Source organism: Pygocentrus nattereri, chromosome 5 (assembly GCF_015220715.1).
Source record: "Pygocentrus nattereri isolate fPygNat1 chromosome 5, fPygNat1.pri, whole genome shotgun sequence".
Classification (NCBI taxonomy): Eukaryota; Metazoa; Chordata; class Actinopteri; order Characiformes; family Serrasalmidae; genus Pygocentrus; species Pygocentrus nattereri.
In genome coordinates, this window is record NC_051215.1 from 27,904,045 (window position 1) to 27,917,275 (window position 13,231).

Sequence of the window (13,231 nt, forward strand, 5' to 3'; positions counted from 1 at the left end):
TAAACGGCAGCTTCAAATGACGTATTGCTCACTGCATTCTAAACAGTGTTTACCAGGGCAATCTTATTCTATATGCGTCCATCCGTTCCTTGTTAGTGAGAGTAGTTTGCCAGAGATTTCCAGGTTATTTCCCAATTCCCTGATGATATTGTTCCGTTTAGTTTGTAAGATTCAGCTCGTTGTTTCAGCCATGCAGGAGTGAGATATTGAGCTAGAACTGAAACTGGTGCGGGGCTGCCTGTGTTTGTGTTCATGTCTAATTAATGACCCTGGAGGAAAGACTGCCACACTGATTCATTGACCAGACCCCTGAGCAAAAATGCCCTGCCTCTGATGAATCACCACACTCTTTCATTTTTTTGACTTGAATCAATTGTCTGTACATTTTTAAAGTTATTCTGTACACATGGCAGTTCCATCAGGTGTGTGTTGAATGTGAGCATGTTGCCCAACATAGCCTATTTTATAATTCATGTCTGAAAATGCAGTATGCCATGTACTCAATAATATATCACTGCTGTCAGAACAAAACCTCATATAAGTAAAAAACTTAATGTAAGTCAGTGGAACCAGACTTCTTTCCAAGTCATTTTGGGCCATTTCCTTTGGTCCATTCATCATGAAATTTACACACAATGTAAAGAGCAACATGTATTTTCAAATGATGTCAAAAACTGAAAAACATCAAGAGTAGAGTTATGAGGTTTTGTTCCGACAGCAGCGATATGCAATATGCCATATACTCACGAATATAATGAATAAATGCAAGATATAGGTGCATATAGGTGGTTTCTATTTCTATGACTGTTCACTTATAAATGTATCACTTGTTCTTAATAGATATGTTTTACTGTTATTCCATTACTACACTCAAAAAATATTAAGCCCAATAGCATGCATATCTTATGTATTTTAATTATGTAAATTTTCCATTAAATTTAAATACATAAATCCAATGTAAAAATGGTATTATATAGTATGTTTCTCCATCATGTTCAATAAACCTAAATGAATTAAATAACGTTTAAATGAGAAGTGCTTGTAGGATTTATGAACTTCTTTTACATCACATTTATATATTCCTAAAGAGTTTATAGTACCTTCTGAATTCACTGTACAGTTACTTATACTGTGTAAATGTATTAAATGACAATAAGTTACGTTAAATTCACCATTTACTGTCGTCCAAACTGGCTTAAACAGCATCAGCTGAGGCTCATTACAGATACAGGTGCCCTCTAAAGTCTAATGTGAAAGAAATAAACATAACTTATAGATTTCAGCTCAGATCAAATTCCCTGGTTTAGAATTTCTACCCACTCCCAGCTGAACTACTAACTAAAGCGCGTGTTTATGTGCACAACCTTCCTACTGAGGTGCAGCCAGAGAGCTTGTAAACTGGCTCTGGTGCAGCTCTCATGCTAACCATCATGCCAGTTAGCAGCTAACGCTATCATGCAGTCATGCCGTGCTAACATGTCGAGGTCACCTAGTTACAAAAACATGGACTGTTGATTTTGATCTTTATATGCAGCTAAACATTAAATCCCTGCAGTCCTTTATTTAATCTACCTTTTATACCCGTTACCATGACAGCAGACCTAGCAAGGACGCTAGCTGGCTAGTTCCCTGATGTTTGTCTAGAGTTTCTCTCAAAAGAAGCAAAACGAAACTCAAAAAACATTAAAAACACAAATTAAGTTAATGAGCATCACTGTTTCATTGCAGATGCACTGAATAACAAAGGAGATTGTGAAAATAAAGAGCCATTTCACGTCCACCGTGCCGCTGAAGCAGTTTCCTGGTTGATGATGCGTTTCTATTGCACATGCGCACTGACTCCTAATAAGGTTTAGTGGAAAAATCTAATACAATTCAATTAAATCAGTTTTGGGTTCCTCCACATTGGTTTGCATCTAGTGAATATAAATAATTATAAGATAATACATTTTATGTTTTAAGTTTTATGTAAAATATTTGCTTCATGTTTATGATGGCCATAAATCAATGCATATTCTTTGCATATATTATATTTGCAAACATTGCTCTTTTGCAAAGTCAACAGGCATGTGCACTAAGGTTGGTATTGTTCCCATTTTGATAAATATTTTACCCGTTTTACTTTTTAAAACCAAAAAAAAAAACCCACATTTTTGGCATTACCTCCAAAGTCTTTTATGACAAGGGGCTTTGCAAGATCTTGATCGGTCCCTGGCAAGATGAGGAGGTTGTTCATTTAGGAGGCCTGTCTTGTAACAGGTGTATTAGTAGGGGTGTCTTTTTAATAGGCATGATGTTTGTAAGTTTTCTGTCTTGGAGTGGTCATGCAGTGTAATGCGTCTCATTATTGGCGTGCCTTGAGAGCTCTTTCTGATATGCAGTGTTTACATCTCTGAGTCAGATGTCAGCCGCATGCTCCTCCCCCTGGGCTGCTACTCACCAGTTGTTATAGTGTCAAAACTGTTGCTAATCTGCTTATTATCCAACTGTATCCATTTCCCGAGAGGATACCATCATAGGCCTTTAGATGCATAAACGTGGTGTAGACAAACTCCACTGACATTGTCCTGTCTCCTGAGAATCTGTCTCAGAGAGCTATTATAAATGAAAGCAAACCATGCATTAAGCTAATCACGTTGACGCTCTCGCCACTGTTTTAACCCTTTTAGCTGAGTGGGACGAGTGGGGCAATGTTGATGGAGCTCTCGGGAGTAAGCTAATGGCTGAGGCTGTGTCTTGAAAGGGGAATAACAGGCCTGTAATGTTTTTCGCTCTCTCAAGAAAATCAAGATCTTATTCAAACAGCCAGCCAAAATGTCCATTTAATTTCTCCATCTCTTCTAAAAGAGATTATAAAAATCGCCTCCAGTGATCGGGGGATTACAGTGGAGTACTGACCGAAGGTGAACCTCTTCCATGTAGCTCTCTCTGCAGATTTCACTGGGACATGGTGGTTTATTTTTTAGGCGAGGTTTCGGTCTTGGTACTAGATGGTAGACTAGGATTAGTCAGGAGAATCCAGTTGAACTCTTAAGATATATTCCTCTAAAATGGAAATATTATAATCTATAATCTATAAGATTGGAAAATGAAGACTGAATCTCAAGTGGCTCCTTACTTCCTATGTAGTGCACTATATAGGAATTAAAATATTGGCTCCTACACTCCAACTGTACGGCATAGCGCACTATTTGGGTGTAGAAACTAAAAATTTATAGCTTACATATTGCACTATGTAGGAAGGAGGGAGCCATAGAGATTCAGCCATGGAGTTACTGGGTGTGGGAATGTGATGTCATGACACAGTGTCTTGTGGATATTCTGTCATAGTGGTGAAGGGTTAGCTGGTGTAGGGCTGGATCTGAATAGCTGAATGAATCTTCCTTTTCTACGTGCTCTGTTAATTTCACCTGATCATTAGCCCATGGACTCAAAGACAGAGCAAAATCAAGGAATGTAGATAGTAACGGAAGCTTAATTCCGCTATTTAGATACAGATCAGAATCATTGCAGTGAGAGTGGCGATAAACATGAAGCTTATTTTATTCTCTAGGTGTGATGGAATAAGGCTAACATCATTAAGTGGATTTATTATAAAACATACAAGTAATGCGATCCAGTCAAAGTGAGATGAGCAGCAGTGTGTTACCTGAGTTTTCAGTTAGAGTGCTTGTGCTTTTAATTACTTTAAAATAATGATAGACTTAGGAAAACAAACCACGTGTACTTATTAAAGAAGGCCGAGAGGAAGACGTCATGTTCTGGGACACACAAGCTGGACGTCTGTCCCACCGCCGTCTTTTAAGGCTCACATCATAAACTTCGTTTCCTCTGCAGACCAGATTCTGCTCCCGCCATGTTGAACGTGATAAACTTTCACTATGATGTGACACGCGTACATAACGTGCTTAAACGCTCTGATTGGGAATGTAATCGGATCCAGGCGTTTACATGGCTATTACTCTTTTATTTAATGGATTATTTACAGAATTACCCACCTCGTTCAACCGGATAGAAACTGTATTCCGAATGGCAATGAAAGTAGTCTATTCCGACTGAGGTGTATACATGGACGTATTCTATTCCAATTCTGAAATTGATTGGATTATTAACGGATTATTAGGCTGCATGTAAACGTGGCTAAAGAGTTTTGCAGTATCTAAGCAAAGGATGAATCCTGCCAATATGGCAGGATGTGCTGTCAAATGGTACATGAATGTCTGAAGAGTAATGACCGCATTGGTTATCAGTTCATCTTGAGTAATGAGGCTAATAAAGTTATGCATGCACTTGTAGGTGGAGGGCTACAGCCAGAGTAATATAGACCCAGTGACTCATCCCTCACTAGGGAATAAGAATTCATTGTGGACTTTATGGTTCTGTCCTGGGATTCAGTGCAGACTATTTAAGCTTTCTGAGGGTTTTTAAAGCTCATAAGGGAGCCATCCTTCAAATTATGACACATTTCACCTTTTGATCTCTTCTAGAGCATCAGAATGCTCTACAACTATGATCACTTTCTGAGTCTTCCTTAGTATCAGTGGATCTACAGTCTTGGATGTCGATTTGTAGCTCAATGGCTTCTGTTCTATAATAAATAACTCTTCTTGCTTGATCACACTGCTCCCCTCAGATTCTCTTTCAATCACTAAAACAACATTTGATGTCTGCAATACTGGCATTGAACTTGTGCTTCTATTATTGATGAAAGTATGAACTAAGGCTGTAGATTGATTGTTGTCAAACTGGGTTTATTCCAGGCTAAAGCTCTGAAATGCCTTAATGAACACACCTGATTCAACTTATCATCTACTTAGCAAAGCCTTCATGAGCTAAATTCCGAGCACTAGAGCAGAGAAAACGCTGCTTTCTGCGGTGCTCTGGCCCGAAAGCATTCAGTTTGACACCCTTACTGTAGATTCACTGATAACAGGACCAAGCAAGGATATCCTGGAATGCTCCGGACATAGGAGTGATAAAAAGACAAAATATGTCATAATTGTGATTCAAGTCATTGCCGACTTTCTCTCTTTCACTTACACTTGCACACACTCACACTAAGAGCCTCGCTAATTACCTCGAGATGAGCATCCTGAATGACAATTTCCTTAATTAGAGAGCAACCTCAGCCTCCTCTGATCTTTTCTCCACAGGGTCCTCACCCCTTGCCGCTAGCTCTTAAAGGGAGCCCACAAAGCAGCTATCATGGGATGCATCTCGTTCATCTCCGCTGGCCAAATATATAAATCAGCTGAGAGCAGAAGCAGCTAATATTACTGGCAGGCTGTGAAGATGTTTTCTGTCGCTATGAAATATGCATAGTGTTTGCAGGTGATTAGTCATTCAGCCTGCTGCAGTGGAGTTGTAGGTGAAGACTAAGATTTGCTGGACGGGACCCATATTTACAGTATATTTTGAGTAATGGAACTGATCAAGGATCAGCTTTTTGTAGTTTACATCTTAATACATGCATTTATATGGACAGAGTGGATCTCATTCTGGATGTGTATGCTATTGCATTATAATGATTGAACCTCTTTTAAGCTGTGCTTATCTTGTATTTCTTGGTTTCACTTTTCTAATATTTTTGTGCTTTTCTGTGCACTATGTTGATTGCTGGATTTAATATTAATTCAATAAGCTTGCAATGCCTAACTGACATGCCTCCCAGCCAACTACAAGTTTCTCTTTACAGAACAAACATGCAGTGAGAACAGCAATGGCAGTAAATTAGTCAGAATTATTAGGCTAAGAAGTGGTAGAAAGTAGGGCTGATGGTGGATCACAAAAAGAATCAATTCATCAATTCCAGGCATTTGGGTATCAACTTTGGACTTAATTCCATGCTGAGACGTTCAGGTTTGACTGCATGGAGCATGAGATATTTTACCCTTGTTGTCTAGACAATCTATATGAACAATTCATCCTTCCGCTACACATGCATCGATAGTCCAACTGTATTTTACTTTAGACAAAGCAAAAAACAAAGTTAAATTTAACATTTCTAATATAAAATTGGCCCAAAATCAAACACTATTTGTGCCAAAATATCCACCCACCTGAAGTTGCTGACAGAGGGGAATCAGATACATCTAAGCCAGCCCGCATTGGTCAGAAACGTTTTATTTCATCATCATTGGCTGTTCGATTTTCCATGCTAAGCTCAAAATGATTAATAGTGCACTCTTTATTTTTGTCCTTCTCTATGTATTTGTTTTGGAATTGAGATTATGGTATGTAAAAGACTTTTGGAATTAACTTCATGGATTCCCAACTAATGAAAAGGTGGTTTTGAGGAATGAATAATGCCTGATACATGCTATCCCGATAATCTGGAGGGTGCGGCTGATTTTATTCCATTCCTAAAGATGAAATGAATAAGTAAAACGTATTCATATAATTTTACAAATGAAATGGCCAAAAATGTGTGATTTAAAATATACTTTTGCTTAATGCACATTAGTGTTTGACATATTTTGAAATGAAACAAAATATTTCAAATATATTTCACATATAGAATAAAACATGCCCATGTATTTCTTTTTGCATGGATTTAACAGACAGACTCTGGGTCTAAGGTAAGCTCAACTTTATCTGTTTACTGTACTAGATCATTTTAATATGATGTCTTATGACAACTTTAAAGAACCATTTTAAAATGAGTAAGTTATCTAGTCAGCTTTTCTTAACTTAGCTGTTGAAAGTTAACTTGATGACCAGGCTAGAAAGGCCAGCATAGACCAACATAGCTGGTCACAACCAGCAACAGGATTTGTTGTGGTGACCATGACCATGCTGGGTGACCAAGCTATGTTAGCAGCAGACCAGCATAAACTAGCATAAACCAACTTAAATCAGAATGGGATTCAACAGGTAAATCAGTATGTACAGCTCTTACATTTGTGACTAAGAACATTCTGTGTGAGGATAAATTTTAAAGCACCCTATCATTAAAGTTTCCTAAAAGACAAGCCCTGCTCAGCATCTAACATTGCTCTGACTGGCTTTAGTTAGCTTTAATGTTAGCTCATCTGAAGGGGCAGATTCAATCACTAACATTTCCTCCTTATTAGACTTATTAGACTAAACACTGAGTGTCTCAACAATTTCCCTGATTTTATTAATGTATACATGGTTGTCAGAACTCTTTTTTTTTTTTTTTGCTTTGAATTAGCCAATATTGATATTTTTTCAAACATGTATGTCTGCACTGAACATCTTGTAAAGCCAATTTGAATGACTGTGTTATTCTAAAGTTTCCTTTGTGCTACTAAACTTTATAGTTTGAAAGTTTGACAGACAAAGCAACAATAGGGAGGTGGGCCATCTTGAAAGCGGTCAGCTGAATTGAATTTCCAGGCAACAGTATTGTCAGTAGTACCATGATGACAATGAAGTCAGTTCTATTATTAGAAAAGGGTGAGTGCGCCAATATTCTTCTAGTGAATCAAGCATGATAGAGATGTTTTCTGCCTTCCATCAAGAAATTGCATTGAATCCAGGCATTAATGCAGAACTCATGATGACTGGGTTATATGGTGACATATAAGCTGAACTGATCTCTGACCTGTGTGTTTGTGCACATATTCCATTTCTGGCACATGCATTTGTTTTGAGCATTGAGGTCTAGTACTTTAGTAACCACATTTAGCAGAAACCAAGATGCCACTGAGCAGCACAAAAACAAGGCAGTGTGAAGTAACAGAAGTTCACATAAATGGCATACATTTGAATGAAAAGAATATATTTATTTGGCAAGAGGTTGCAGTCCATTGGTGACTGAATCTCCCAAAAAGGTGGAACACCATAACATTTACGGTGGAAGCATGTACAGAATCATAGTTTGGCAAATAGAAACTGAAAGCATTGGGCCTGGTTACAGAGGTTTTGGGGATTCCAAGTGGTACCTCACCAAGGACAGTTTACAAATATACACGCACCCTCTCGGATCAAAAGGTTACTGCTCAATCAGGTCCTTATCCAGAGTCTTCCAGCCCATCTTTATGGCTTTGTGTCCATGTTACCCTTGAAATTTCATTGAAAAAAAGCCCCTTCTTGTGGTGTGGAATCCCTGACCCTAGACCTTATAATATTGTAGCTCTTATTAAAAAGGCTTCAGAGTACTGTGGCACTTCAGATAGATTGTGTTTTTCACATCTCACCACCGAAAGAAAAAAGAAAACATCACTGGAGGGTTCAAAGGGTTAAATCGGCACATTATATAATACTATACAGTATTTGTGATTGCTCAAAGCCATCTGACCCGATGTCCTTGCCTTGTAAATAGATATAAAAGTCACTGTTTCTATAGTCCCTCAAAGCACTTTCTCTCCACCACGGTAAACAAGTGAGTGCCGAAAAAGAAATGTCATGATTTCACACTGAGTGAAATAATCACTGTGTTTACAAATGAGGATCCACTCAATAATTTCATGTGATTCATAAAAGTGCTGGAGTCAAGTGTGTGGATCGTTACTTGGTGTGTTACCCCTAAGTGGCCCTTAGAGTAATTCCACTCAGAACAATCAGTCAGCCGAGAGACGACGGGGAGGCAAGGCAAGGCAAGGCTACAAGTGGTTGTTCTTGGAGAGGTACGCAATAAGGGCCACCGCCACGCCCACATAGATGCCAGTCCCGATGGTGATGGAGAGCACGGCCAGGAAGAGAGCCCTTCTGGAGCTGGAGCTGGCCTGGTGAAAGTCCCCTTTGGTCACCGCCTTGTTCGTCTGACAAGGAAAGAGAGAGAGAGATGCATCAAAGTATGCCTAGTTAGAGCAGACAAGCAGAGAATATTACAAGGGTAAAAGAGAGGGGAAAGATGATGAGGGAGAAAGAGAAAGGAGAGAAAACAGGGTGTAGAAATTATTAATTGGCCACTCTCCAGCAGCTGACTGACGGGGGGATCTGCTAGAGAGCAGTTGCATAAATAATTAGAGTGCCATGATTCAGTTCTCTCCTAAGGGCTCCCGAGCCTTTGAAGTTCAGGAAATGTTGCCAAGATTAACGACAGTGTTTTTCCTTTCTATCTCTGTCTTTCTCTCTCTCTCCCTCTCTGTCTCTCTCTCTCTCTTTGATGAATTCATTTATGTCTCAACACCCTGCCACCATGTTGTTTTTTTCTCCTCCTCTTCATTGGCAGTTGTCTCTTTCTGACCTGTCTGAAGAAAATTAACAAAATTTCTCCTATTTATTTAATCTATTATGTAACGGTCATAGAGAAAAGCCAGGCTGTCCCTCTGTAGCCTTTTGGCTTACATCTTTTGCCCAAGCAAACAGCCATCAAACAGGCCGCAACACACTAAGCCTGACCTGATGATGTTAATTATCAGACTATAGCTCTAATCTATCAAGCAATCATATTAGGTAAAGCTAACATAGTTGCATCACATGGGATGTGAAAGCTGATTACTGTGGGCTTGCATGGCTAAAATCATAAAATCTCAATCAGAATGGTCTCTGGGTCAGGGAAGAAAAAGTGGACACAAGAGGATTACATTTTTAGCCTGTTTCACAAATGGAAATCCTATGATCTTTGATCTGCAGCCCAGTTCATCCACCCCCTTTACCTTTTTACCTCTGTAGAAAGGTCATATCATTTCATTTTTGAAAGAAATTTGAAACTAGTGTATTTGTATGTAAATATTGTCAAAAAAAAACAAACCATTCACTCCCAGTCCATATATGGTAAATAAACTGCAATGTCACAAAAAAACAATGCATTTACATATATCCACATATTCAGCCAGTTTCGCAAATCCCATTTGTGATGAAAGCCTGTTTCAGTCAAACTGCCTTTTAAATGATACATAACACAGGGCAGCCAGTCATGAACAGAGCACATTTACAGATATCAGTCTTCAAAAACAGCCTAATTAACTCTAAGGGATAAAAAAGGCTAGGAAATATCATATGAAAATACATAAAACCACATAAACACAAAAATTAAATACAAGAAAAATGTAGAATAGTGGCCCCAAATTCACCATCCCAGTCCGTACACTATGTAAGAAAACACAGATTACATACAGTATATCTACCTTAATTCTACATCAAATTAGCTTCACCCATTTATGATGAAGGTATAAGGAATGTTGAAGCCAGGGCTGCTTTTGGAATGAGGCCTAATATGGGGTAGCCAATCAGAACAGAGTGTATTTACATGTATTATTTGCATTCCAGGCACAACAAAAAGAGCCTGTTGAAAATGGTCAATTACAACTGTTTTGATCCATAAATCCTCATAAATGTAATGAGTAAACCTCTGGATAAAAATCAAATACAGAAATGTAGGATATGGTCCCTTTAAATTAATCAACTTCTCAGTAAATATTGGCAAGCAGATCCCATTTATCGGTCTGTGAGTTGTACCGCCTGCTGGAATTTCATCTGCAGAGTCTGCCTCAAAGTGAGCGGACTGAGGAGAGCGAAATGTCACGCAGGGTAATTTAGGACACTTTCACAACAGTAGAGAATTTCTCTTTTGCTTAATAGAGGAGTTTTAAATGCACTTTCTCTCTCTCGCAATCTTTCTTTCTTCCAAACGCACATACACACGCTAGTTCTCTCTCTCAAGGGAGCCCCATTTTCTCTCTGCAACACACAGAGGGCATATTGCACAGCGAGGAAGAGGCGGGCTGACTCAGTAAGAGAGCACACTGAAAAAAGTGGAAACAAGAGGAGAAAAAGCTGGGAAAAAAGAAGCCAACACTCAGGTCCACCTTCATAAAGATAATTGGTCCACTAATTTTCCCTCCTTCTAGAAAGTTTTGTTCAGCTGTGTGTGCTGGTGTGAAAGTGATCGATGACAGGTGGGCCACTGAAATATTCATGCATTCTGCCTGTTGGGTCCCTGGAGACAACCGCAAGCGTATCAGTACAGCTTATAGAGCATTGCAACATTCAGTTCAGAATAACAGTGTGGAGATTACACATTACTGTGTTCACAAACAGAGTGAGGGTCAGTGAGTAAAAGTAATTAAAGCGTATGTTGCTGCACTATTGCATGAACCTCATTTTAGGCGCAAAGCATCTATTTGACTCATTTGTGTTTGAGTCTCCACATTGGTTCTTGTTGCAGAATTTTAAAATATATAATATGAGCTGTGCAAAATAAGTTTCATAGAGCCCCTACCCCTTTGCCTTCAGAGGGTACATGATGCCCTGTGTCAAGTCCCGTGCAGCTGGGGGCCATGGAAGCAATCACAGCCCTCCACCTGGCTGCTTTTTGCTCACTTCATCTCCCACAATGCCATCAATACTGGCATAAGCGTCCCTCATACATGCTGGGGCCCTGCCTCTGACGCAGGTGACTGACCTGACCTAAATGATGGTCGGCTTCCATCCATTTGATGCACCTCTCTCTGCATGCATGAGCACACCTGGATGCAGTATGGGGATATTGGCAAGCCTGTCCCTCTCCATCCAGCCAGGTCAGGCAATCTTCCTTGTGAAACCTTGCAGCGCTGTCTTTGCCATCACAGTCTTCTGCCAAGCTGTGCCTCTCTCACTATGTGCTTTTCAGTTTATGGAACGACCATGTCTCACCAGTTGACTGGTGATCACACTTCTGACACCAGTGTAACATCAGCATAGAGTAAGACACAGAGGAGGCCATGATTCCACCACGGGAGGTATTCTTTTTTCAACACCAGGGTAGAAAGACATACAAATCACTGAACTCATAGTGAAGGTCAACACTTGCCACTGTCTTGACCCTGACTGTAGACCAACCCCCAACACAAAACACTCAGAACAACACAAATAACACTTACCTTTAACTGACAAACAACATAAATAACATTTAAGTTATTTTCTGGAGGGCACGCTTTTTGGTGTGGCCATCAGCATGGTCACACCTCATGACATGTCTAGAGACCAGTGTCAGTCAGTAGCAGGTCACTACAGTATTTTATATTGCCTCTGCCTTTCTTCAGGATCTGTTTCAGTGAAATGCACTCCACCCCAGGAATAGAGCCTTTGAGTACTACAAGATTCATTGCTTATGTGCATCCTCTCTGATGTAGTAGCCTGTGGTTCTCAGTAATGCCAACCTCCACATTTCACCAGAATGCTGGAGATCCCAACAATAAAACCATCATATTCCATATTGTGGTTATTCTGAATAACAACCAAACATAATGCATAAAATATAGAAATTTTATAATTCTGCCAAACTTGTAGTTCCTTAACAAGCAGCTTGTTGCTACGCCAGGGTAATGGACTCTGCTCACTCACTGCACAATGTCCTGTAAGCCTCACCTTTGAAGTATGTACTGAGCCATAGTCATAAAACTGATGCAATATCAAGTTTATCTCAGTTTGTTCATTTTTGCTAGATCAGTATTAATGTTATTGCATTCCAGACAGTCTGTAAAGCAGCTTACAGCCCTTTGTGTTTGGCGAATGGTATTTGGTTCATTTCAGGCTAATTCCACGTTGTTTAGGTTCTTCTGTCAAAGCTGCTGACTGAAAAGCTGCTCAGTGGTGATGACGGTTTGGGAATTTAGTGTAGTCTCGTATTCAGAGTCTGACCAAATCAGCTGTAGGTCAATTGTAAACTTAGTATCCATTTTCTGTTTGTGGCAAAGAAGTAAATACATTCAAATGGCTTGAGCGTCTCCTACAGCTGTCAAAGTTGTGTCTTAGCAGAATGATAGTGTTTGTGAAAAAAACGTGATGTTATGTCGAAATAACAGCACGGTTAAAACGCTTCTCAACCAATCAGCTTGTGTGGCTAGAACTAACTGTAGTATAATACCTATTACAACACAAAGATTAAACAGTATAGTGACTAATGTCATGGCTTTGATCAGGGAGGATGGGTTCCTCTTTTGAGTCTTGGTTCCTCTCAAGGTTTCTTCCTATTTTTGCTTGCTCATGGGGGCTCTTTTTTCTGTAAAGCTGCTTTGTGACAACAAATGTTGTAAAAAGCACTATATAAGTAAATTTTGACTTGACTTGACACACTGGGTGCCAAGGTTCAAATCCCTGCGTAGGTAGTAACGTTAATGCCTTTGGAAAAACTCTTGCTACCTTTGGTTTTAGCTGAAAGATGATTATTAGTACACTAGTTGTCTTTATAAGTGGCATGGCAATATGATGTAAAAGCTGTGAATGTTTAATTCATGTTCATGTTTGCTTTTTTTTTCCCTCCCCCCCAAATTGTCTGTACACAGGCCTCCTTATGAATCTGTGTCTGTTAAAGCTTTTTCTGTGAGATCCTGTGTTCTGG

General features: G+C 39.4%; 1 protein-coding gene across 1 annotated transcript in view; it reads right to left on the reverse strand.

Moving 5' to 3' along the window:
- Positions 1–7,723: 7,723 nt before the first annotated feature.
- The window catches only part of LOC108420861 (synapse differentiation-inducing gene protein 1), a 38,806-nt gene continuing 33,298 nt past the window's right edge, over positions 7,724–13,231 (reverse strand). Inside the window, exon 4 of the mRNA XM_017690420.2 lies at positions 7,724–8,726. Coding sequence (XP_017545909.1) covers positions 8,568–8,726 — 159 coding nt within the window. The 3' untranslated portion in view covers positions 7,724–8,567. The remainder of the gene's footprint in view (positions 8,727–13,231) is intronic.